Genomic DNA, 27,356 nt, shown 5'->3' on the forward strand with positions numbered 1-27,356 from the left:
GGGTGATTTTAAGCACACTTTTTAAGCACACTTAAAAGAAAGTATTGTCTGCTTTTTAAGTTTTAAAAAATGAAATATCCCTATAGGCTATCAATGTACCAATTTAGCCATTTTCACACTGTATCTTCCTTCTGTACCTCAGCACTCCCACTAAAGCCTTTGTAAGGAAAAACAAAACTTCTTACGGGAATAGATTATCTGGTGTGACTGTCCCTGAAAGGAAATGCCATGTCAGAGTGTTTACAGCTTGGAGGTTAGAGGGTTCTTATTTCATGGCTCCTTTTTTCTCCCTGATAAGATTTTCAGGGAGAAAAATATAATCAAAGATCTGAGACAACTTGAGGTTTTAAATAGCTCTTGTGGAGAATGCAAAAGGAGAATGTACACATTGAATGTGGAAAGTTTGTTGAGCACCATGACAAACCTGTTTTAGATTTTTGACCATTGTTTGTAGTGACACCATTCTCTACAATTGTGTAATTTTTTCCAGGTGCTCTCCCTGGCCTTAAGGAGGAAACAGAGTCGGTTGGATTAATCCAGGGTTGGGGTCTTATTAAGTAAGGACAAAAAGGCAAAGCATTTGAGAATATTGGCAAGAAGTGTTTTTAGGGGAGGAAATGGGTATTTTCTGTTTTGTTCTAATTTGGCAGAACAGGGAGATGGATTTTCCTTTGATATAAAAGGTCATCAGTTGCTCCCTGTAAGTATTCATGACATAGCATTACCAGGGATGTTGTAGTTGGAATTCCTGGGATGTTGTGATTCCTATTATATCCCTCAAGTTAGCTTAGCTGTTGTTTGACTTTTTAAACTTATTTGATTTAAACCTCATGCTTAATTTTTGAAGTCAACCCAGTTTCAGAATCACGGATCTTCCCTTTTTTTCCCAAGTCCTAGTAGTCATTCTGAGCATATTCCCTCAGAATCATTTCCTCCTCTACCCGAGAGGAACATCTCACACCTTCTCGGACTTGACCCTGGAGAGTTCAGAACTGTATTCTCCACAAGGGTCTCTTGTTACAGTTGGACATTCATAAGCTGAGCCAAAGCATGTTGACCGTGGCATGTAACATTACATTTGCTTTTTTTATTTTAACTTTTATCTACTTGTTAATTATAGAAAGCAATGTAAATATAGATACATATAGGTATACATACATGTATACATATACATACATTCACATATGTGTATTTTATACATGCTTTTAACCAAAACACTCCATTGTTCCTTTTTTTTTTTTTTCATTGTTTCTTCAAACATTAGTACAGCTCACAATATTTTTGGAAATGTTGAATGGGTTTTTTTAACTGCAGCTTTATTGAGATATATTCACACACCATATAATCCATCAAAAGTAGACAATCAATGGCTCATAGTATCATCATATAGTTGTGCATTCATCCCCACCACAATCAATTTTAGAACATTTTCATTACTCCCCCCAAAATAATAAAAAAATATGGAACACTTCACGAATTTGTGTGTCATCCTTGTGCAGGGGCCATGCTACTCTTCTCCATGTTGTTCCAATTTTAGTATATGTGCCACTGAAGCAAGCACCACCATTTGCTTTTTAGCTTAAAAAAGTAAATATTCATCCCTGGAGTCAACTATAGATGAGAAAGTCAGCTTTATGTGAAATGTGTCACTTAAACCACTGCCTTTTCCAAACGATGGAATTTTGAAGTGTTTCTAGTTTATAAGATAAAAATTTTTAATAATTCACTTCCATTTTCCTTTATTGTGACCTCTACAGCAGAGGGCACCTGGGTTTGTCTCTTTATGTGTGTGGTCTTGCTAATTTGTTAATTGAATGAGATTCTCTGGCCCCTTTTTCTTTGTGTCTGTGTCTTCTCCTGTGCTTCTCCACTATGCTTAATGTTTTACTTCAATGTATCTAGCAATCTGGTGACTCTTGAAGGAATCATAATATTGAACGCTTTCAAGCCCCATGTCTTCTCCTTGGGGGATAATTATTTTAGCATTCCTTTGATTATTTTAAGAAACTCTTCTTACGAGTGTATAAAATGTAGCTTATGAGGGATGACAATGTGATTGGGAAAGCCATATGGATCACACGCCCCTTTGTCCAGTGTATGGATGGATGAGTAGAAAAACGGGGGCAAAACAAACAAACAAAAAACATCCAGTGTTCTTTTTTACTTTAATTGTTCTTTTTGACTTTAATTTTTATTCTTATTATTTTTATGTGTGTGGTAATGAAAATGTTCAGAAATTAATTTTGGTGATGAATGCACAACTATATAAGGGTACTGTGAACAATTGAATGTATGCTTTGTATGACTGCATGGTATGTGAATATATCTCAATAAAAATGAATTAAAAAAAGAAACTCTTCTTTTTGTAATCTTTAAAATGCATATCAATGCATAGGTTGAAAATCTGGTTTGATACCAACATGCTACTTTTAATAATAAATTTACATGTAGCAATTATTTAGCTTTAGTGGTCAGATTGTCCACACTTGCTATAGAGGTGTCTTAAGTCTTTTTCAAAATCTCTTTTATAATTTAGGAGAAGATGAATTTACTAAAAACTACCAGAAAATAAGACTTTCATAATAACTTTATTTTAGGCATCGCACAGTTTACTTGAAGCTCTTAAACAGCATTTAGCTTCTTTGGAAGAGAAAAATAACTTTTTACCTCCTTACGGGTAAGCTAATAAATGTCTTACAAGTTAATTTTGTTTCCCTCTAAATACTTTCTCTCATTCAAAATGTTCAATAATGTGAGATTGACCAAATAAATTATGGGCTTTGCACATGATGGAATACTATTTAGCTATTTAAAATGATGATATGGAACAGAGTTTTTCAACCTTTTGTGGGATTTTGTGCTCTTCATAAGGATGCTATACTTCCCAAAGAAACATTTTTTTTTATTATACTCAGTGATTCTCAAAGTCAGAGGTAGGGATCAGAATATCTCCCTCTTTAAAAGAATTTCATTTCCTCTCCTAGGGTCCCCCCTAGTTGAGAATAACTGTTGTAGAAGATTATTTAATGGCATGGAAGACTGTTCATTCACAGAACAATGTGCATAAAACATTTAATTTTATACACACACACACACACACACACACACACACATACATACACGTAGTCCTCAGGGTATGCAGATACATAAAAATTGAATAATGGATATACATCAAAATGTTCACATTAGCTGTTTCTGAGGGGTAAAATAATGAGTGATTTCAATTTCTTTTTGTAATTTCCTGTATTTTTCAAAAATTTTACAAGGGTCAGGTATTGTTCATTCATTCCATTTTATAAGATATGTTGATTGTAATTGAATTGTATTATCATCTTTGATTAGGCAAGTCCATTGACCATTTCTTAATTATCTCTTTATCACAAATAAGTATATAGTTAGCATATAGTCCTATGGGTGGGTGGTTAGATGGATGGATAAATTAAAGAAACATAGCTTCAGCTGTATACCATGTATGTGATTCTGTTTATCCTCTAGTGTGCCTCATCTTTCTTTTTCTCTCCTAAGCATCCAGCACGCTTTGATTCCCTCCATCTCAAATACTCCAGTTGTGAAAGCTTCAGCAAGCAGAGCTTGCTTTTCAGGTAATATGACTCCATTACATGTTTATGTCAGTAATAATTGAGGACAGAATTCTTCTACTGCTTAACTACCTACTATGTCTGCTGTCACTTCCTGAAGCAAAATCTTTGACCCAGCAATTTCATCTCTAGGAATTTGTCCAACATATCTATTAACAGTTATGAAATGATGTATGAATAAGGATATCCACTACAACATTGTAATAGCAAAATGGCTATCAATAGGGGCTGGTTTATATGTACTGAATTGGAACAATCTCCAAGATGTGCGTTAAAATGAAAAAGAACAAGGTGGAGAACAAAGTATGAGTCTTGACTACCATATTTTTTAAAAGAAAAATAAAAAAGAAAATATGTATTTATTGTTTCTTATAAAATACTTCTGGAAGGATGTGTAAGAAATAAGTAAAATGGTCTGCCACCAAGAACTTGATGGTTCATGGACAGGGATAGTTGGGAGAGTTTTCTCTTCATACCATTTTGTAAGTGTTGAATGTTGTACCTGAAAATTATTACCTATTAAAATATAGATTTTACAAAACTACATATATCCATCCATCCATCCATAAGTACATACCTACAGTGTAATGCTTAAGGTGGAAGTCCTTTGTAATCCCTTAAGTTTAGTTTACCTCATAGCTCAGTGGTTTGCTGGAGCCAGTGCAGACTTACAAGAGCCAATTGTTAAATTTTCAGGAATTTTGTGAGCTGGCCACATGGTAGCTTGAAATTGTCTATGTTGGGAGCATTTACACTACAGAAATGGTCAAACACCACAAAGCAGGCCTTCTTTTATTTTTTTTTTTCCTAGAGAGCTGGCTAGTAAACATTTACCAGCACATGTCTCCTCACAAGTGACCACATTCTGTTTTTTTAATGGGTTCGATGATGTTACTTGATTCTGTACTCCATATACAAATCCATGTACTAATGAGCTGTATTATCATAGGGTTTTATATGGACTTTAATACAAATTTGTTTCTAATTTAACTTAATGATTTAACTGTATTTATTTTAAATATCATTTTTTCTTTTTCTTTTGTACATCTTTTTTCAATGGACATACCTTCTGGATTCTCAATGGGTGAGTTCAGCCAAAACTGTTACAAACATAAGTCTTTTGAGTAAAACCAGACGCATAGCAAAAATTATACATTTGCTTTATTTCCAAAAGAATACCTCCTGTCACTATTCTGAGTCTTTGTGGTTTGGGCATCATTGGTGCTTACAACAGATATTACGTGACAGTTAAATGAAGGGATTCAGAGCACAAGCTGTGGAGCCAGTCTGATTTGAATGTGAATCTCAAGTATGGTATAGGTTGATGATAAAGGCCTATGGACTTAATTACCAACAGACCAGGACTGACTACTGGTGATCTCTGTACCTGCTACCTTGAGCACTTAGCTCAGGTTGCCTGCATCTTATTGCTTGAACCAATTCTATTGAAAATATTGTGGCCAGCTAAAACCACTTTTTCTCTTAAGTCAGTATAATTTTAAAATGCTAACCATGGATCTAGAGTGCTAGGGTTCAAATTTCACTCCACAACTCATAGGCTTGTGACTTTGGGCAGATTACTTAACTTCTCTAGACCTCAGCTTCTTATCCTCATAAGGTTTATTGTCAGGATTATGAGTTAATATGCATAGAGTGCTTACCACAGGGTCTGGTCCACAATACATACTGCTGTCATTGTTCTGATAGCTCTGCTCTCCTTTCTTACTGAAGAGTTTCACCTCTCTAGTTATCTCTCCTTCCCTTACGTTCATCCTCACACTTCTCTATGTCCTAAAACTGGTCCTTTACATCCATTCTTGTCCACCTATAATCCATTCTCCATATTGAAACCATCTTAAAGTCTAAGCTATTTTGAAACTTACTTAATACATTACATAATATTTTGTACATTAGAATTATACATAAGAATGACCTTTTGGGGAGGCGGGGCAAGATGGCGGACTGGTGAGCTGTATGTTTTAGTTACTCCTCAAGGAAAGTAGGTAGAAAGCCAGGAACTGCGTGGACTGGACACCACAGAGCAATCTGACTTTGGGCATACTTCATACAACACTCATGAAAACGTGGAACTGCTGAGATCAGCGAAATCTGTAAGTTTTGCGGCCAGGGGACCCGCGCCCCTCCCTGCCAGGCTCAGTCCCATGGGAGGAGGGGCTGTCAGCTCCGGGAAGGAGAAGGGAGAACTGCAGTGGCAGCCCTTATCGGAAACTCATTCTACTGATCCAAACTCCAACCATAGATAGACTGAGACCAGACACCAGAGAATCTGAGAGCAGCCAGCCCAGCAGAGAGGAGACAGGCATAGAAAAAAACAACACGAAAAACTCCAAAATAAAAGCGGAGGATTTTTGGAGTTCTGGTGAACATAGAAAGGGGAAGGGCAGAGCTCAGGCCCTGAGGCGCATATGCAAATCCCGAAGAAAAGCTGATCTCTCTGCCCTGTGGAACTTTCCTTAATGGCCCTGGTTGCTTTGTCTCTTAGCATTTCAATAACCCATTAGATCTCTGAGGAGGGCCCTTTTTTTTTTTTTTTTTTAATCCTTTTTTCTTTTTCTAAAACAATTACTCTAAGAAGCCCAATACAGAAAGCTTCAAAGACTTGCAATTTGGGCAGGTCAAGTCAAGAGCAGAACTAAGAGAGCTCTGAGACAAAAGGCAATAATCCAGTGGCTGAGAAAATTCACTAAACACCACAACTTCCCAAGAAAAGGGGGGTGTCTGCTCACAGCCATCATCCTGGTGGACAGGAAACACTCCTGCCCATCGCCAGCCCCATAGCCCAGAGCTGCCCCAGACAACCCAGTGTGATGGAAGTGCTTCAAATAACAGGCACACACCACAAAACTGGGCGTGGACATTAGCCTTCCCTGCAACCTCAGCTGATTGTCCCAGAGTTGGGAAGGTGGAGCAGTGTGAATTAACAAAGCCCCATTCAGCGATCATTTCAGCAGACTGGGAGCCTCCCTACACAGCCCAGCAGCCCAGAACTGCCCTGGGGGGACGGCACTCACCTGTGACATAGCACAGTCATCCCTCAACAGAGGACCCAGGGTGCACGGCCTGGAAGAGGGACCCACTTGCAAGTCTCAGGAGCCATACGCCAATACCAAGGACTTGTGGGTCAGTGGCAGAGACAAACTGTGGCAGCACTGAACTGAAGGATTAGACTATTGCAGCAGCTTAAAACTCTAGGATCACCAGGGAGATTTCATTGTTAGGGCCACCCCCCCTCCCTGACTGCCCAGAAACACGCCCCATATACAGGGGAGGCAACACCAACTACACACGCAAGCTTGGTACACCAATTGGACCCAACAAGACTCACTCTCCCACTCACCAAAAAGGCTAAGCAGGGGAGAACTGGCTTGTGGAGAACAGGTGGCTCGTGGACGCCACCTGCTGGTTAGTTAGAGAAAGTGTACTCCACGAAGCTGTAGATCTGATAAATTAGAGATAAGGACTTCAATTGGTCTACAAATCCTCAAAGAACCCTATCAAGTTCAACAAATGCCACGAGGCCAAAAACAACAGAAAATTATAAAGCATATGAAAAAACCAGACGAGATGGATAACCCAAGCCCAAGCACCCAAATCAAAAGATCAGAAGAGACACAGCACCTAGAGCAGCTACTCAAAGAACTAAAGATGAACAATGAGACCATAGTACGGGATATGAAGGAAATCAAGAAGACCCTAGAAGAGCATAAAGAAGACATTGCAAGACTAAATAAAAAAATGGATGATCTTATGGAAATTAAAGAAACTGTTGACCAAATTAAAAAGATTCTGGACACTCATAGTACAAGACTAGAGGAAGTTGAACAACGAATCAGTGACCTGGAAGATGACAGAATGGAAAATGAAAGCATAAAAGAAAGAATGGGGAAAAAAATTGAAAAAATCGAAATGGACCTCAGGGATATGATAGATAATATGAAACGTCCGAATATAAGACTCATTGGTGTCCCAGAAGGGGAAGAAAAGGGTAAAGGTCTAGGAAGAGTATTCAAAGAAATTGTTGGGGAAAACTTCCCAAATCTTCTAAACAACATAAATACACAAATCATAAATGCTCAGCGAACTCCAAATAGAATAAATCCAAATAAACCCACTCCGAGACATATACTGATCACACTGTCAAACACAGAAGAGAAGGAGCAAGTTCTGAAAGCAGCAAGAGAAAAGCAATTCACCACATACAAAGGAAACAGCATAAGACTAAGTACTGACTACTCAGCAGCCACCATGGAGGCGAGAAGACAGTGGCACGATATATTTAAAATTCTGAGTGAGAAAAATTTCCAGCCAAGAATACCTTATACAGCAAAGCTCTCCTTCAAATTTGAGGGAGAGCTTAAATTTTTCACAGACAAACAAATGCTGAGAGAATTTGCTAACAAGAGACCTGCCCTACTGGAGATACTAAAGGGAGCCCTACAGACAGAGAAACAAAGAAAGGACAGAGAGACTTGGAGAAAGGTTCAGTACTAAAGAGATACGGTATGGGTACAATAAAGGATATTAATAGACAGAGGGGAAAAATATGACAAACATAAACCAAAGGATAAGACGGCTGATTCAAGAAATGCCTTCACGGTTATAACGTTGAATGTAAATGGATTAAACTCCGCAATTAAAAGATATAGATTCGCAGAATGGATCAAAAAAAATGAACCATCAATATGTTGCATACAAGAGACTCATCTTAGACACAGGGACACAAAGAAACTGAAAGTGAAAGGATGGAAAAAAATATTTCATGCAAGCTACAGCCAAAAGAAAGCAGGTGTAGCAATATTAATCTCAGATAAAATAGACTTCAAATGCAGGGATGTTTTGAGAGACAAAGAAGGCCACTACATACTAATAAAAGGGGCAATTCAACAAGAAGAAATAACAATCGTAAATGTCTATGCACCCAACCAAGGTGCCACAAAATACATGAGAGAAACACTGGCAAAACTAAAGGAAGCAATTGATGTTTTCACAATAATTGTGGGAGACTTCAACACATCACTCTCTCCTATAGATAGATCAACCAGACAGAAGACCAATAAGGAAATTGAAAACCTAAACAATCTGATAAATGAATTAGATTTAACAGACATATACAGGATATTACATCCCAAATCACCAGGATACACATACTTTTCTAGTGCTCACGGAACTTTCTCCAGAATAGATCATATGCTGGGACATAAAACAAGCCTCAATAAATTTAAAAAGATTGAAATTATTCAAAGCACATACTCTGACCACAATGGAATACAATTAGAAGTCAATAACCATCAGAGACTTAGAAAATTCACAAATACCTGGACGTTAAACAACACACTCCTAAACAATCAGTGGGTTAAAGAAGAAATGGCAAGAGAAATTGCTAAATATATAGAGACGAATGAAAATGAGAACACAACATACCAAAACCTATGGGATGCAGCAAAAGCAGTGCTAAGGGGGAAATTTATAGCACTAAACGCATATATTAAAAAGGAAGAAAGAGCCAAAATCAAAGAACTAATGGATCAACTGAAGAAGCTAGAAAATGAACAGCAAACCAATCCTAAACCAAGTAGAAGAAAAGAAATAACAAGGATTAAAGCAGAAATAAATGACATAGAGAACAAAAAAACAATAGAGAGGATAAATATCACCAAAAGTTGGTTCTTTGAGATGATCAACAAGATTGACAAGCCCCTAGCTAGACTGACAAAATCAAAAAGAGAGAAGACCCATATAAACAAAATAATGAATGAAAAAGGTGACATAACTGCAGATCCTGAAGAAATTAAAAAAATTATAAGAGGATATTATGAACAACTGTATGGCAACAAACGGGATAATGTAGAAGAAATGGACAATTTCCTGGAAACATATGAACAACCTAGACTGACCAGAGAAGAAATAGAAGACCTCAACCAACCCATCACAAGCAAAGAGATCCAATCAGTCATCAAAAATCTTCCCACAAACAAATGCCCAGGGCCAGATGGCATCACAGGGGAATTCTACCAAACTTTCCAGAAAGAACTGACACCAATCTTACTCAAACTCTTTCAAAACATTGAAGAAAATGGAACACTACCTAACTCATTTTATGAAGCTAACATCAATCTAATACCAAAACCAGGCAAAGATGCTACAAAAAAGGAAAACTACCGGCCATTCTCCCTAATGAATATAGATGCAAAAATCCTCAACAAAATACTTGCAAATCGAATCCAAAGACACATTAAAAAAATCATACACCATGACCAAGTGGGGTTCATTCCAGGCATGCAAGGATGGTTCAACATAAGAAAATCAATCAATGTATTACAACACATTAACAAGTCAAAAGGGAAAAATCAATTGATCATCTCAATAGATGCTGAAAAAGCATTTGACAAAATCCAACATCTGTTTTTGATAAAAACACTTCAAAAGGTAGGAATTGAAGGAAACTTCCTCAACATGATAAAGAGCATATATGAAAAACCCACAGCCAGCATAGTACTCAATGGTGAGAGACTGAAAGCCTTCCCTCTAAGATCAGGAACAAGACAAGGATGCCCGCTGTCACCACTGTTATTCAACATTGTGCCGGAAGTGCTAGCCAGGGCAATCCGGCAAGACAAAGAAATAAAAGGCATCCAAATTGGAAAAGAAGAAGTAAAACTGTCATTGTTTGCAGATGATATGATCTTATATCTAGAAAACCCTGAGAAATCGACGATACAGCTACTAGAGCTAATAAACAAATTTAGCAAAGTAGCGGGATACAAGATTAATGCACATAGTCAGTAATGTTTCTATATGCTAGAAATGAACAAACTGAAGAGACACTCAAGAAAAAGATACCATTTTCAATAGCAACTAAAAAAATCCAGTACCTAGGAATAAACTTAACCAAAGATGTAAAAGACCTATACAAAGAAAACTACATAACTCTACTAAAAGAAATAGAAGGGGACCTTAAAAGATGGAAAAATATTCCATGTTCATGGATAGGAAGGCTAAATATCATTAAGATGTCAATTCTACCCAAACTCATCTACAGATTCAATGCAATCCCAATCAAAATTCCAACAACCTACTTTGCAGACTTGGAAAAGCTAGTTATCAAATTTATTTGGAAAGGGAAGATGCCTCGAATTGCTAAAGACACTCTAAAAAAGAAAAACGAAGTGGGAGGACTTACACTCCCTGACTTTGAAGCTTATTATAAAGCCACAGTTGCCAAAACAGCATGGTACTGGCACAAAGATAGACATATAGATCAATGGAATTGAATTGAGAATTCAGAGATAGACCCTCAGATCTATGGCCGACTGATCTTTGATAAGGCCCCCAAAGTCACTGAACTGAGTCATAATGGTCTTTTCAACAAATGGGGCTGGGAGAGTTGGATATCCATATCCAAAAGAATGAAAGAGGACCCCTACCTCCCCCCCTACACAAAAATTAACTCAAAATGGACCAAAGATCTCAATATAAAAGAAAGTACCATAAAACTCCTAGAAGATAATGTAGGAAAACATCTTCAAGACCTTGTATTAGGCGGCCACTTCCTAGACTTTACACCCAAAGCACAAGCAACAAAAGAGAAAATAGATAAATGGGAACTCCTCAAGCTTAGAAGTTTCTGCACCTCAAAGGAATTTCTCAAAAAGGTAAAGAGGCAGCCAACTCAATGGGAAAAAATTTTTGGAAACCATGTATCTGACAAAAGACTGATATCTTGCATATACAAAGAAATCCTACAACTCAATGACAATAGTACAGACAGCCCAATTATAAAATGGGCAAAAGATATGAAAAGACAGTTCTCTGAAGAGGAAATACAAATGGCCAAGAAACACATGAAAAAATGTTCAGTTTCACTAGCTATTAGAGAGATGCAAATTCAGACCACAATGAGATACCATCTAACACCGGTTAGAATGGCTGCCATTAAACAAACAGGAAACTACAAATGCTGGAGGGGATGTGGAGAAATTGGAACTCTTATTCATTGTTGGTGGGACTGTATAATGGTTCAGCCACTCTGGAAGTCAGTCTGGCAGTTCCTTAGAAAACTAGATATAGAGTTACCATTCGATCCAGCGATTGCACTTCTCGGTATATACCCGGAAGATCGGAAAGCAGTGACACGAACAGATATCTGCACACCAATGTTCATAGCAGCATTATTCACAATTGCCAAGAGATGGAAACAACCCAAATGTCCTTCAACAGATGAGTGGATAAATAAAATGTGGTATATACACACGATGGAATACTACGCGGCAGTAAGAAGGAACGATCTCGTGAAACATATGACAACATGGATGAACCTTGAAGACATAATGCTGAGCGAAATAAGCCAGGCACAAAAAGAGAAATATTATATGCTACCACTAATGTGAACTTTGAAAAATGTAAAACAAATGGTTTATAATGTAGAATGTAGGGGAACTAGCAGTAGAGAGCAATTAAGGTAGGGGGAACAATAATCCAAGAAGAACAGATAAGCTATTTAACGTTCTGGGGATGCCCAGGAATGACTATGGTCTGTTAATTTCTGATGGATATAGTAGGAACAAGTTCACAGAAATGTTGCTATATTATGTAACTTTCTTGGGGTAAAGTAGGAACATGTTGGAAGTTAAGCAGTTATCTTAGGTTAGTTGTCTTTTTCTTACTCCCTTGTTATGGTCTCTTTGAAATGTTCTTTTATTGTATGTTTTTCTTTTTGACTTTTTTTTCATACAGTTGATTTAAAAAAAGAAGGGAAAGTTAAAAAAAAAAAAAAAGAAAAACAAGGAAAAAAAAAGATGTAGTGCCCCCTTGAGGAGCCTGTGGAGAATGCAGGGGTATTCGCCTACCCCACCTCGATGGTTGCTAACATGACCACAGACATAGGGGACTGGTGGTTTGATGGGTTGAGCCCTCTACCGTAGGTTTTACCCTTGGGAAGACGGTTGCTGCAAAGGAGAGGCTAGGCCTCCCTATGGTTGTGCCTAAGAGCCTCCTCCCGAATGCCTCTTTGTTGCTCAGATGTGGCCCTCTCTCTCTGGCTAAGCCAACTTGAAAGGTGAAATCACTGCCCTCCCCCCTACGTGGGATCAGACACCCAGGGGAATGAATCTCCCTGGCAACGTGGTATATGACTCCCGGGGAGGAATGTAGACCCGGCATCGTGGGACGGAGAACATCTTCTTGACCAAAAGGGGGATGTGAAAGGAAAGGAAATAAGCTTCAGTGGCAGAGAGAGTCCAAAAGGAGCCGAGAGGTCACTCTGGTGGGCACTCTTATGCACACTTTAGACAACCCTTTTTAGGTTCTAAAGAATTGGGGTAGCTGGTGGTGGATACCTGAAACTATCAAACTACAACCCAGAACCCATGAATCTTGAAGACAGTTGTATAAAAATGTAGCTTATGAGGGGTGACAATGGGATTGGGAAAGCCATAAGGACCACACTCCACTTTGTCTAGTTTATGGATGGATGAGTAGAAAAATAGGGGAAGGAAACAAACAGACAAAGGTACCCAGTGTTCTTTTTTACTTCAATTGCTCTTTTTCACTCTAATTATTATTCTTGTTATTTTTGTGTGTGTGCTAATGAAGGTGTCAGGGATTGATTTAGGTGATGAATGTACAACTATGTAATGGTACTGTAAACAATCGAAAGTACGATTTGTTTTGTATGATTGCGTGGTATGTGAATATATCTCAATAAAATGAAGAAAAAAAAATAAAAATAAATAAATAAATAAATAAATAAATATAAAAGAATGACCTTTTGGGAAAATTCTATTTTAGCTGTCTAATTATCATTGAAAAATAGATTTGTTGGGTGTAAACACTCTGCAGTGTTGAAAATAATGAAAATGATATTTTATTTAAAAGGAGTGAAAATTCATTGTAGTTTGAATAGTTACATTGTAAATGCTAACTACTGACATTTGCATTTAGGTCATTATGTTCAGAAATATTGCTGAAAATGGTTTTTGAATATATATTGCATGTATTTATTTGTGATATATTTCATTTCTTCATTCAGCAAATATTTATTGACTTATTGACTGCCTCTGGCACTGTCTGGGCACTGGGGATACAGCAGTCAGCACTAAGGAGGCAGATAAACAACAGAGACATTCAGATAGTGATAATAATGATCAATAGAACAAAAAAGGGCCGGTAGAGCTCCCTTTATTATTTCTTGTAGGGCCGATCTCTTTTCACAAATTCTCTGAGCATTTGTCTGTCTATGAAGATTTTAAGCTCTCCCTCAAATTTGAAGGAGAGCTTTGGTGGATAAAGAATTTTTGGCTGGCAAATTTTCTCTTGCAGAATCTTAAATAGGTCATCCCACTGCCTTCTTGCCTCCATGGTGGCAGCTGACTAGTCAGTACTTAGTCTTATGTTGTTTTCCTTGTATGTGATGAATTGCTTCTCTCTTGCTGCTTTCAGAACTTTCTCCTGTTCTTCATCATTTGACAATCTGATCAAAATATGTGTCGGAGTGGGTTTATTTGGATTTATTCTATTTGGAGTTCGTTGGGCATCTATGATTTGCATATTTATGTCATTTAGAAGGGTTGGGAAGTTCTCCCCAACAATGTCTTTGAATCCTCTTCTTAGCCCTTTACCCTTCTCTTCACCTTCTGAAACACCAATGATTCTTATATTTGTGCACTTCATGTTGTCCATCATTTCCCTGAGCTCCATTTCAAATTTTTCAATTTTTTTCACCGTTTGTTCTTTTGTGCTTTTGCATTCCACCATCCTGTCTTTGAGATCATGAATTCGTTCCTCTACCTCTTCAAATCTGCTGTTATGTGTCTCAAGAATATTTTTAATTTGATCAACAGTATCTTTTATTTCCATAAGATCTACCATTTTTTAAATTTACTCTTGCATATTCTTCTTTATGCTCTTCTAGGGTCTTCTTCATGTCCTTTATATCCTGAGACATGACATGGATGTTTGTGAGTACTGCTTTGATTAATTGCTCCAAGTTCTGTGTCCCCTCTGTCTTTTTAATTTGGATGCTTGGGTTATGCATATCTTCTGGTTTCTAAATGCTTTATAATTTTCTGTTGTTTTTGGCCTCCTGGCATTTGCTTATCTTGTTAGGGTTCTTTTAGGATATGCAGGATTATTTGAACATTTATTCATAATTTGGCAGAGCTACAGCTTGGTGGAGTGCGCTTTCCCTGACCTACCAGCAGATGGTGCTCCTGAGCCACCTCTTACCCACATGCTGGTTCTCCCCAACTTCGTCTATGTGCTGAGTGGGGGTCCAAACCATGTGGTGATCCAATCAGTGCAGGAGGTACACTTTTGTCTTCTCATTTTACAGATAAGAAACTAAGTATAGTAAAGATCACCCTCATTAAGCAAGTGGTAGCTTAAGTTTTCTGGATCCCAGTTATAATCTTGTCTTATGATTTATGTAGACCTGCTCCTTATAGTGTGTCCTGTCATATTGCTGGACAGCATATTTCTCTTTCTCAGTATCAGGATTGTAGCATGTCTTAGTGCTTCATGAAATCTTTTTTTTTTTTATCTTCATTTTATTGAGATATATTCACATACCACGTAGTCATACAAAACAAATCGTACATTTGATTGTTCACAGTACCATTACATAGTTGTACATTCATCACCTAAATCAATCCCTGACACCTTCATTAGCATACACACAAAAATAATAAGAATAATAATTAAAGTGAAAAAGAGCAATTGAAGTAAAAAAGAACACTGGTTACCTTTGTATGTTTGTTTGTTTGTTTCCTTCCCCTATTTTTCTACTCATCCATCCATAAACTAGACAAAGTGGAGTGTGGTCCTTATGGTTTTCCCAATCCCATTGTCACCCCTCATAAGCTACATTTTTATACAATTGTCTTCGAGATTCATGGGTTCTGGGTTGTAGTTTGATAGTTTCAGGTATCCACCAGCTACCCCAATTCTTTAGAACCTAAAGAAGGTTGTCAAAATTGTGCGTAAGAGTGCCCACCAGAGTGACCTCTCGGCTCCTTTTGGAATCTCTGCTACTGAAGCTTATTTCATTTCCTTTCACATCCCCCTTTTGGTCAAGAAGATGTTCTCCGTCCCACGATGCCAGCTCTACATTCCTCCCCGGGAGTCATATTCCACGTTGCCAGGGAGATTCACTCCCCTGGGTGTCTGATCCCACGTAGAGGGGAGGGCAGTGATTTCACCTTTCAAGTTGGCTTAGCTAGAGAGAGAGGGCCACATCTGAGCAACAAAGAGGCATTCGGGAGGAGGCTCTTAGGCACAATTATAGGGAGGCCTAGCCTCTCCTTTGCAGCAACCATCTTCCCAAGGGTAAAACCTACGGTAGAGGGCTCAACCCATCAAACCACCAGTTCCCTATGTCTGTGGTCATGTTAGCAACCATTGAGGTGGGGTAGGCCAATACCCCTGCATTCTCCACAGGCTCCTCAATGGGGCACTACATATTTTTTTTCCTTGTTTTTTCCTTTTTTTTTCTTAACCTTTCCTTCCTTTTTAAATCAACTGTATGGAAAAAAAAAAAAGAAAAAGGAAAACATACAATAAAAGAACATTTCAAAGAGACCGTAACAAGGGAGTAAGTAAAAGACAACTAACCTAAGACAACTGCTTTACTTCCAACCTGTTCCTACTTTACCCCAAGAAAGTTACATAATACAGCAACATTTCTGTGAACTTGCTCCTACTATATCCATCAGAAATTAACAGACCATAGTCATTCCTGGGCATCCCCAGAACGTTAAATAGCATATCTGTTCTTCTTGGATTACTGTTCCCCCTTCCTTAATTGCTCTCTATTGCTAGTTCCCCTACATTCGACATTATAAACCATTCGTTTTACATTTTTCAAAGTTCACATTAGTGGTAGCATATAATATTTCTCTTTCTGTGCCTGGCTTATTTCGCTCAGCATTATGTCTTCAAGGTTCATCCATGTTGTCATATGTTTCACGAGGTCGTTCCTTCTTACTGCCGTGTAGTATTCCATCGTGTGTATATACCACATTTTATTTATCCACTCATCTGTTGAAGGACATTTGGGTTGTTTCCATCTCTTGGCAATTGTGAATAATGCTGCTATGAACATTGGCATGCAGATAAAAAAACAGTGGTTAGATGCCACGAAGTAGGTGGCAATGCCTTAACCATATGCGTGTTGTACAGGCCCGAGGCCCTCTTCCATCCTTGTCAAGGGGAGTGCTAACCTTCTCTCCTTTCATACAACACGCTTCATGAAATCTTTATGTTGCAGTGTCTATTGAAGAAGGGCCATGTCAAGTTCAAGAATCCTTTCTTGGAATGCCATCTCTTGCTGCCACCTTCGTCCATGCCATCATTATCTCTAGGCTGGGTCACTGCAGTCATCTTCTAATGAGTCTGCCTGCTTTTACTTTCACTTCCCCAGTCTCGTCTCATCAGCAGCCAGTGTTCCTCCTTCCGGGGTCAGTAGTGTTTCAGCAGCCTGGCAATCTTTTGGTTCCTTGGCTCTTTCCATCATGTAGTGGTGTCCTCTCCTTTCTCTTCTCTTCTTGAAAGTATTTTGTTGTTCAAATCCTCTATATCTTTGCTTAGTTTTATATCTACATATTCTGACCTTGCTAGGGCTTTTAAAATTAATTTTATTAAACTTTTCAAACCCATTTTTCACTGTTGATTCTGTTATGTTTGTTTTCTATTTCATTAATTTCTCCTGCTATCTTTATTAACTTACTTTTAATTCTTTTACGTTTTTTTGTTATTCTTTTGCTAATTCCTTTAGATGGATCATTGATTTTCAGTGTTTCTTCTTTACTAATATATGCATTTAAAGCTACAAAATTCCCTTTATGTACAGCTTTAAGTGCATTCCACAAATATATAGCATTTTCATTATCATAGAGGTAAAAATATTTTCTGATTTCCATTACGATTTCCTGTTTGACCCATGTGTTATTTAGAAGTGGATTTTTTAAATTTCAGGTATATGAGGATATTCTGGTTATCTTTTTGTTATTGAATTCTAGCTTACTTGCGCTACAGTCAGAAAACCTTCTCTGTATGATTTCAGTCCCTTGATTCATGACATAGCACTGTTCTTATTTTCATAGAAGCTTCATGTGCACCAAAAACTGTATTCTGTCTTTGTTGGATACAGTGTTCTAGGTATATAAATTAGGTTGGAATTATAGTTTGGTTCAAATCTCCTATATCTTTGCTGATTTTTTATCTGCATATTCTGAGCAGATATTCAGAAAGATGTGTTAACGTTTCCTCTATTTTGTCTTAAACTACTTTCAATCAGATTTTTGTAACTCCCATGCCAATAAAGTGGTTCTTGTCAGAGTCACCAGTGACCTCCATATTGCTAAATCCAATGGTCATTTCTCAGTCTTCATCTTACTGAACTGCTTAGCAGCATTGGACATAGTCCATCCCTCCTTCCTCTGTGATGCACTTTCTTCGTTTATTCTCCATGATGCTGTATTCTCTTGGTTTTCCTCTTATTTAATTCTTGGCTGCTTTTCAGTCTTAGGCAAAAAAGATAAAAATCCCTTAGGCAGAGATTTTTATCTTTATTGTTCACTTCTGTATCTTTAGCCCCTAGTGCAGTGTCTGGCACATAAAAGTATTCAGTTAAAATTTAATGGATAATTGAGTATGGCTTTATTTATGCTCATTTGTGTAATAATTTGAGGTCTTGTTAGATTGTAATGGGAAGATCCACATATTTCATTACTGTATTGATATAAACTTGGTCTAGAGTTTCATTTCATTCTGCCTCGTATTTTCAGATTATTTTCCCTACATGATATATTACAACCAACGATACCTTCAGAAGCCCACAAACATGTTGGAGCTGGACATCAAGGTGGAACAGTCATAGCAAATGACCTGGATGGCTCACTTCCTGGCTATGTAAGAAGTAAGCATCCATTTTTTTAAATTGAGATTGTTCACATGCCATGCAATTATCCAAAGATCCAAAGCGTACAGTCAATTGCCCCCGGTATCATACAACTGTGCATCCATCACCGCAATTAATTTTTCAATTTTTAGAACATTTTCTTTATTCAAGAAAAGAAATAAAGACAAAAAAAGGAAACTCAAGTCCTCCCATACCCCTTAACACCCCCCTCCATTGTTGACTCATAGTATTGGTATAGTACATTTGTTACTGTTGATGAAAGAATGTTAAAATTCTGTCTGTAGTATATAGTTTGCAATTGTATATATTTTTTCCTTATATGCCCCTCTATTATTAACTTCTAGTTATAGTGTCATACATTTGTTCTAGTTCTTGAAAGAGATTTCTAATATTTGTACAGTTAATCACAGACATTGTCCACCACAAGATTCACTGTTTTATACATTTCCATCTTTTCCTTCTGGTGACATATGTGACTCTGAGCTATCCCTTTCCACCACATTCATGCACCATTCAGCTCTGTTAGTTATTCTCATAATGTGCTACTGTCATCCCTCTCCATTTAGAAACATTTAAGTTCAACCTAGTTGAACATTCTGCTCATAATAAGCAACCATTCCCCATTCTGTAGCCTTGTTCTATATCCTGGTAACTTATATTTCATGTCTATAGGTTTACATATTATAATTAGTTCATATCAGTGAGACCATGCAATATTTGTCCTTATGTGTCTGACTCATTTCACTCAGTATAGTGCCCTCAAGGTTTCTTCAACCCGTTTTTTAAGACACTTTAGTTTACACACCATACATTCCATCCTGAGTAAAAACTGATGGTTCCCTGTATAGTCACGTATTTATGTATTCACCACCATCACCACTATGTGTATAGGGACATCTCCATTTCTTCCACAAAGCAGGAGGAAGAGTCAAAGTAGGTAGAGAGACAAAAGAAAAAAAGAGGAAAAAGCATGACAGCTGGGAAGCAACAAAAGGAAAGATAGCATTAAACTAAAGCATAATAGTCAGACAACATTACCAATGCCACAAGTCCCATACCCCTCCCTTATGTCCCCCGCTTATATGCATTTAGCTTTGGTATATTGCCTTTGTTACATTAAAGGAAGCATAATACAATGTTTCTGTTAATTATAGTCTCTAGTTTGCATTGATTGTATTTTCCCCCGATACCTCCTTATTTTTAACACCTTGCAAGGTTGACATTCATCTGTTCTCCCTCATGAAAAAACATATTTGTACATTTTATCACAATTGTTGAGCACTCTAGGTTTCAGTGAGTTATACAGTCCCAGTCTTCATCTTTCCTCTTTCCTTCTGGTGTCCCACATGCTCCTAACCTTCCTCTCTCAACCATACTCACAGTCATCTTTGTTCAGTGTACTTACATTGCTGTGCTACCATCACACAAAATTGTGCTCCAAACCTCTCACTCGTGTCTTTTCCTATCTGTCTGTTGTGCTCCCTTTAGTATTTCCTATAGTGCAGGTGTCTTGTTCATAAACTCTGTCATTGTCTTTTTGTCAGAAAGTATTTTAAACTCTCCCTCATATTTGAAGGACAGTTTTGCCTGATATAGGATTCTTGGTTGGTGGTTTTTCTCTTTCAGTATCTTAAATATATTACACCACTTCCTTCTTGTCTCCATGGTTTCTATTGAGAAATCTGCACATAGTCTTACCAACTTCCTTTGTATGTGATGCATTGCTTTTCTCTTGATGCTTTCAGGATTCTCTCTTTTTCTTTGACATTTGATAATCTGATTATTAAGTGTCTTGGTGTAGGCTTATTCAGATCTATTCTGTTTGGAGTATGCTGTGCTTCTTGGATCTGTAATTTTATGTCTTTCATAAGAGATGGGAAATTTTCATTGATTATTTCCTCTATTATTGTTTCTGCCCCTTTTCCCTTCTCCTCTCCTTCTGGGACACCAATGACATGTACATTCCTGATTTTCATTTTGTCCTTAAGTTTCCAGAGACGTTGCTCATATTTTTCCATTATTTTCTCTATGTGTTCTTTTGTGTGTAGGCTTTCAGGTGTCTTGTTCTCCAGTTCCTGAGTGTTTTCTTCTGCCTCTTGAGATCTGCTGTTGTATGTTTCCATTGTGTCTTTCATCTCTTGTGCTGTGCCTTTCATTTCCATAGATTCTGCCAGTTGGTTTCTCAAACTTTCAATTTCTATCTTATGTACACCAAGTGTTTTCATTATATGGTCCATCTCTTTTGCCATATCCTCCCTAAACTTTTTGAATTGACTTAGTATTAGTTGTTTAAGTTCCTATATCTCAGTTGAAGTGTAAGTTTCTTCCTTTGACTGGGCCATAACTTCATTGATTATTTCCTTTATTATTCTTTCTGACCCTTTTCCCTTCTCTTCTCCTTCTGGGACACCTATAACATGCATATTCATGTGCTTCATGTTGTCATTCAATTCCCTGAGACATTGCTCATATTTTTCCATTCTTTTCCCTATCTGTTCTTTTGTGTGTAGGATTTCAGGTGTCTTGTTCTCCAGTTCCTGAGTGTTTTCTTCTGCCTCTTGAGATCTGCTGTTGTATGGTTGTATGTCTCCATTGTGTGTTTCATCTCTTGTGTTGTGCCTTTCATTTCCATAGATTCTGCCAGCTTTTTTGAGCTTTCGATTTCTACCTTATATACACCCAGTGTTTTCTTTATAGCCTTCATCTCTTTTGCCATATCTTCCCTAAACTCTTTGAATTGATTTAGCATTAGTTGTTACAATTCCTGTATCTCAGTTGAAATGTATGTTTGTTCCTTTGACTGGGCCACAGCTTCATTTTTCTTAGTGTAGATTGTAGTTTTCTGTTGTCTAGGCATCTGGTTTCCTTGGTTACCCCAATCAGGTTTTCCCAGACCAGAACAGGCTCAGGTCCCAGAAGGAGGAAATATTCAGCAGCAGGTCTCCCTGAGGGTGTGTCTTAGAAGACTGACACACCCTGTGAGGCCTCAAGCCACTGTGCTTTTCCTAACCTACCCAGCAGGTGGCACCTGTCAGCCTGTCACTCCCGTCTGGTGTAAGAAGGTGTGGTCCCTTTAATTCTCAGCTTAGGTTGTTTCTGGTTTGATTGTTTTCCCCCAGGCCCTGGGGTCTGTTTCTGAATGGAAAGTGGGTAGTAGAGCTGGGCACCACCTCTTTCCTCTTAGAGAAGATAAACCCCATAGGGAATTTTCATTTGCATTTAAATAGGCTCCTTGTCTCTCTGACTCTGCTATCTCCACCCTTTTCTGGGTCAGTGCACTGCGAACTGAAAATGGCTGAGGCTTTCTCCACTGAGCCACTCAGGTTGAGAGAGAGAAAAAGGGACAGAAATCCCCTTTCAGGGTCAGTCCATGGCCCCCAGTTTCACCTGTCCACCAGTGATATTACCCGGTCCTTTGGGCTCCCCCTTCTGAGTCAGAGAAGTCCCCTGGCTCTTCAAGGTCATTTGTCACTAAAAGCCTTTGTCTGCTTGTTGGGGATTTGCAGCTTGCCTTGAGCAGTCCACGTTTGCCAATTAAAACCCCAGTTGGAGCTGGCCTGAGGTATATTCACTTGTTCAGAGAGTTCTGCTCTCTGTCTCAGCAAGGCTTTGCCATTCGGGCTGCCATAGGGGATGGGGGCTCCCAGCTCGGATCTGCAGGTTCTACTCACAGATTCCATGCTGCGATCTCAGGTATTCCTCCCATTCCAGGTTGGTGCACAATGTGTGGACAGTCACGTTTGTCCCCCAGCAGTTATTCCAGATCATTTACTAGTTGGTCCTGGTTGTTTATTAGTTGCTCCAGGGGGACTAACTAACTTCCACTCCTCTCTATGCTGCCATCTTCTTCTGTCTCCAGCTAATATTCAGCATACATTTTTAAATTCATATTTAAAATATATTTTCACATGAATTTTGAGAAAATATATTTATATAAATATAAAGTAACATTTGTGTTTGTTTCATGAAACAGATCTTAACTTTGGAGAAATCCCAGTCAACAGGTAAGTTTTTATTATTTAAAATAAAACAGACAATAAATACATGTTAGAGAAAGGGACTCATAAGAGGAATAACTAGAAAATAGTTGTTTATAAATTAGATATAGAAATCATTTGTTAAAATATGTGGATTGTTTTACTTAAATAATTGAAGTGGTTGGATTCAACTCAGCAATAATTGAATTGTTATATACTATTCTAACTTTTGTAGGTAAAGTTGTTGGTTAAATTATGATGTATTACATGGTTCTCCTCTAATTATTCCTTATGGTTTAGTAGTTTTCTGAGCATGTATTACATATTGGCATTTCTCACAGTTCATTGTATTCTTGGTTCTTTTCTTTTGAAATAGACTGTATTAAATGAGAAATGTTTATTTTTTATTTTATTAAGCAAAGACCATAAAACTACCAGTTGGAACTCCTGAACATCATAAGATAACCAATATTATGATATATCAGTGAGTTAACCTTTAAAATTTCAGCCACAAAAATAACTGGCAAAGGAAGGCAGAGTGAGAATATTAACAAGAAATAATATGGAATGTAAGGGTAAAAGCACCAAATAGGATAAGAAAGAGATCAAAAACTGATAAGAGGCATTATTTATTATGATTTAAAAATCTCAATACTGTGTGCATGGAGCTAAATACACAAAGCAAAGATTATTAGAAATACATGGAGAACTTGAGGAAAATACAATTATAATGGGTGATTTCAATTCATCTCCTTTCATTATCGGACAGATCTAGTAGGTAAAACATAAGTTAGGACATAGAGGAATTTGAATAATATAATCAATAAACCTGAAGACACACACACACACATACAGAGAGAGTGTGTGTACTTTGCATCCCTTAAACAGAATATTCATTTTCTTTATACCCATAAGACATCTAGTCATTACTAAGAAAAAATATCTGAGAATACTAAAAAAAAAAATGTGTGAGAATAATAAGAAAAAAAAAATCATCTATTTGGCCACAAAGAAATCCTTAACAAAATTTTTAAAAGTAGAGAATTTTACAGGCTACATTTTTTCATCATAATCAAATAAAATTAAGGCTACATAATAAAAAGTTGATCATGAAAATCTTAACTACTTAGAAATTTAAAAATATAATCCTTTCACCAAAGAAGAGCTCAAAAGGAAAGTTATCAACTATTTAAAAGTGTTGAAAGATAGAACTTCATACCAAAGTCAGTATGGCACCATGAAAGCTAAACTCGGAGGATATTTGTAGGCCTTAAATATCATCATTGTTAAAGAAGAGAAGTAATTTTAAAGAGTTTAGTGTTTATCTTAAGAAAGTAGACAGAAAATAACAAAATAATCCAAAAGAAATGAAGAAGATAAAGTTTTTAAAGATAAAAGCGTAAATCGATAAAATTTTAGACAAAAACAAATAAATCCAAAGTTGTTTCTTTGTAAAGTGCAATAAAATAAACTGTTCTGATTAAGCAGAAAAGAGAGAATGCACAAATATACAGGATTAGGAATAAGAGACTTGATATAAACACAGATATAGGAGAGATTAAAATAACTATAAGTGAAATGTCTGTGCAACTGTTTTGCAACAACATATTTGAAAATCTAAAAAAAAAAAAAACCCAGTTTTGTTTTATCTAACCCTTAAAAAATAGGTAATTCCGAGAAACCAAGATGGCGGCTAGGTGAGACAGGGCTAAGGAACACCTCCGTGGAAAACACTAGATAAGGACCAGAGAGTGACCCAGAATACTGGTTACAGTGATGTGCCAGCTGGATGAGATCTGCTAGTTCCCAGGGGCTGTATACTTGGTGAAACTGGGAGTCTGCATTCTGAAATGAGTGAGTAAGCCGGCTGGAAGTCCTGCAGCCGCGCGGCAATCCGGGGAAGCCAGGGTTTGGCGTCTGGGGAAAAAAAAAAAGTAAAAAGGGGAAAACCCAGGAGCAGCTGCAGGTGCGATCGGCTGCAGGTGTGATCGTGGGAAACACGCAGTAAAACACAGCAAGAGCAGGCTGGGCCGGCCTCTCGGTGTCTGGCCTGGAAGATAGCCTGCTGCAGATATCCCTGGGGCCGGGGGAACAGAGCGGAAAGCCAGAAGCCGAAAGAATCCCCGCGGCTAGCAGCTCGCTCCCGGGAGGGCTGGACAAACTCCTGCCTGGGGCTGTGCCCACAGCCCAGAGACCCGCCAGTTGTCCTGGAGCTGGGAAGGAGGAACTGTGCGAGGAGGAAGGTGTGGAGACGCCCCGTTTGGCCATTTTTGCATAAGGCTGAAAGCGAGCCGGCTCAGCCCGGCAGCCCGGGGCTTCCCTTGAGGGACGGCCCACGCTGATGACATAGCGCAGCATTCTCTCAGCAGTGGTCCTGGAGGAGTGCGGCTGGGCAGGGGGACCTGCTCGGAGATCCCAGAGACACTACGCCAAGGTTTGTGGGTCATCGAGAGAGAGCGGCTGGGGATGAAATGAAATGAAGGCTTGGACTCTTGCAGCGGCCTTGACTCTCCAGGAACTGGGGGGATTTGAATATTGAGGCTGTCCTTCCTCCCTGACCACCCGTACAAGCGCTCCACATTCAGGGCGGACAGCTCCAGCCACACACCCAGGCTGAGTTCTCTGGCTGGACCCCACAAGAATCGTTTCCCCATATAACGCAGGGACAAGGTGGAGAACTGACTTGAGAGGTATAGGTGACTCACAGACGCCATCTGCTGGTTAGTTAGAGAAAGTGTATGTCACCAAACAGTGTTTCTGAAAAATTAGATAGGTTTTTCTTTTTACAAATTAAAAGAACCCTATCAAGCAGAGCAAATGCCAAGAGGCCAAAAACAACTGAAAATCTCAGTGCATATGATAAAACCAGACGATATGGAGAATCCAACTCCAAACACACAAATCAAGTTATCTGAAGAAACAAAGTTCCTCGCAGAATTAATTAAAGAAACACAATCGAGGAATGAAAGCATGGCAAAGGATTTAAAGGACATCAAGAAGACCATGGCCCAGGATATAAGCTACATAAAGAAGACCCTAGAAGAGCATAAAGAAGACATTGCAAGGCTAAATAAAAAAATAGAAGATCTTATGGAAATAAAAGAAACTGTTGGCCAAATTAAAAAGACTCTGGATAATCACAATACAAGACTAGAGGATGCTGAACATCTCAGTGTCCTAGAAGTCCACAGAACAGAAAATGAAAGGACAAAAGAAAGAATGGAGAAAAAAATCAAAAAAATTGAAACAGATCTCAGGAAAATGATAGATAAAATAAAACGTCCAAACTTAAGACTCATTGGTGTCCCAGAAGGGGAAGAGAAGGGTAAAGGTCTAGAAAGAGTATTCAAAGAAATTGTTGGGGAAAACTTCCCCAAACTTCTACACAATATAAATACACAAAGCATAAATGCCCAGCAAACACCAAATAGAATAAATCCAAATAAACCCACTCTGAGACATAGTCTGATCAGACTCTCAAATACTGAAGAGAAGGAGCAAGTTATGAAAGCGGCAAGAGAAAAGCAATTCACCACATACAAAGGAAACAACATAAGACTAAGTTGTGACTACTCAGTGGCCACCATGGAGATGAGAAGGCAGTGGCATGACATATTTAAAATACTGAGAGAGAAAAATTTCCAACCAAGAATACTTTATCCAGCAAAACTCTCCTTCAAATTCGAGGGAGAGCTTAAATTTTTCACAGACAAACAAATCCTGAGAGACTTTGCCAATAAAAGACCTGCCCTACTTCAGATTCTAAAGGGAACCCTACCAACAGAGAGACAACAGAAAGAAGAAGGAGATATAGAGAATTTTAACAGAAATATATAGTACCTTACATCCCAAAGCACCAGGACACTCATTTTTCTCTAGCGATCACGGATCTTTCTCCAGAAGGGACCATAAGCTGGGACATAAAACAAGCCTCAAGAAATTTAAAAAAAAAAAAAGAATTGAATATACTCAGGGCACGTTCTCCGGCCACAGTGGAATACAAATAGAAGTCAATAATTTTTGAACTGTAACTCCACTATTTCCTTCCTACATGATATAAATTACACAAACCCCAATGACAAATCAGTGGTTTTGAACTCAATGTAAAATATGTAATTTTAGACAACTATATAAAGGTAGGGGAATGGAGGAGTATAGGAACATAGTTTATGTGTACTATTGAAGTGGAGGTGGTATCAAAGAAAAACAAGATTGATATGGATTTAAGAGGTTAATTTTAACCCCCACAGCAAACACAAAGAAACTATTAGAGAATGTAACCATAGAGATGAATTGTAGAGTTCGGGTTAAGAGAAATGGAGGAAGGGGCAAAGGGGAGTTAAGAAATGAGGGTGGAGTTGCTGTTTGAGGTGAAGGGAAATTTCTAGTAATGGATGGTGGGAAAGAGCATTACAACATTCTAAAGGTGATTAATCCCACTAATGGAAGGCTAGGGAGGGGATGGAATGGGAAGATTTAGGCTGTATATATGTTCCCACAACCAAAAAAAAAAAAAAAAAAAAAAAAAGACAGTCTAACTAGATGATTGAATGCCAAGGATGAACTTGGATGGAATTAGAGGATAGAGGACAGGTGGCTCAAAGGGACACAGTTGAGACATAAGGTAAAGGAAATATAGAATGTAAGCTTTGTATCATTGTTGAACCTGTTGTACTTCTTAGCTGCGCTTAATGGGATTGCATAAAAGAATGTTCTTGTTCATGGGAAGTGTATACGTGAATTATAGTGTATGTTCAAGGATGTGTGCAGCTAGCTCTCATATGTTCAGAAGACAGAGCAATAGATGATGGATGATAGATAGGGAGGGAGGGAGGGAGGGAAAGA

The 27,356-nt window shown here is 38.1% G+C and overlaps 1 protein-coding gene and 2 non-coding genes across 3 annotated transcripts in view; 1 reads left to right on the forward strand and 2 right to left on the reverse strand.

Moving 5' to 3' along the window:
- Nucleotides 1-27,356, forward strand: part of LOC119522554 (phosphatidylinositol-binding clathrin assembly protein-like) — an 80,943-nt gene that overhangs the window by 17,924 nt on the left and 35,663 nt on the right. Inside the window, exons 9-11 of the mRNA XM_037820965.1 lie at nucleotides 2,598-2,677; nucleotides 18,401-18,531; nucleotides 22,508-22,538. Of these exons, the coding sequence (XP_037676893.1) occupies nucleotides 2,598-2,677; nucleotides 18,401-18,531; nucleotides 22,508-22,538 (242 nt within the window). The remainder of the gene's footprint in view (nucleotides 1-2,597; nucleotides 2,678-18,400; nucleotides 18,532-22,507; nucleotides 22,539-27,356) is intronic.
- On the reverse strand, nucleotides 1,455-1,561 carry LOC119523925. The gene has a single exon (XR_005214726.1). It is a non-coding gene; the product is annotated as a U6 spliceosomal RNA (small nuclear RNA).
- LOC119523902 lies at nucleotides 16,730-16,856 on the reverse strand. Its single transcript, XR_005214706.1, has one exon. It is a non-coding gene; the product is annotated as a U6atac minor spliceosomal RNA (small nuclear RNA).

Source organism: Choloepus didactylus, chromosome X (genome assembly GCF_015220235.1).
Source record: "Choloepus didactylus isolate mChoDid1 chromosome X, mChoDid1.pri, whole genome shotgun sequence".
NCBI classification, from domain to species: domain Eukaryota; kingdom Metazoa; phylum Chordata; class Mammalia; order Pilosa; family Megalonychidae; genus Choloepus; species Choloepus didactylus.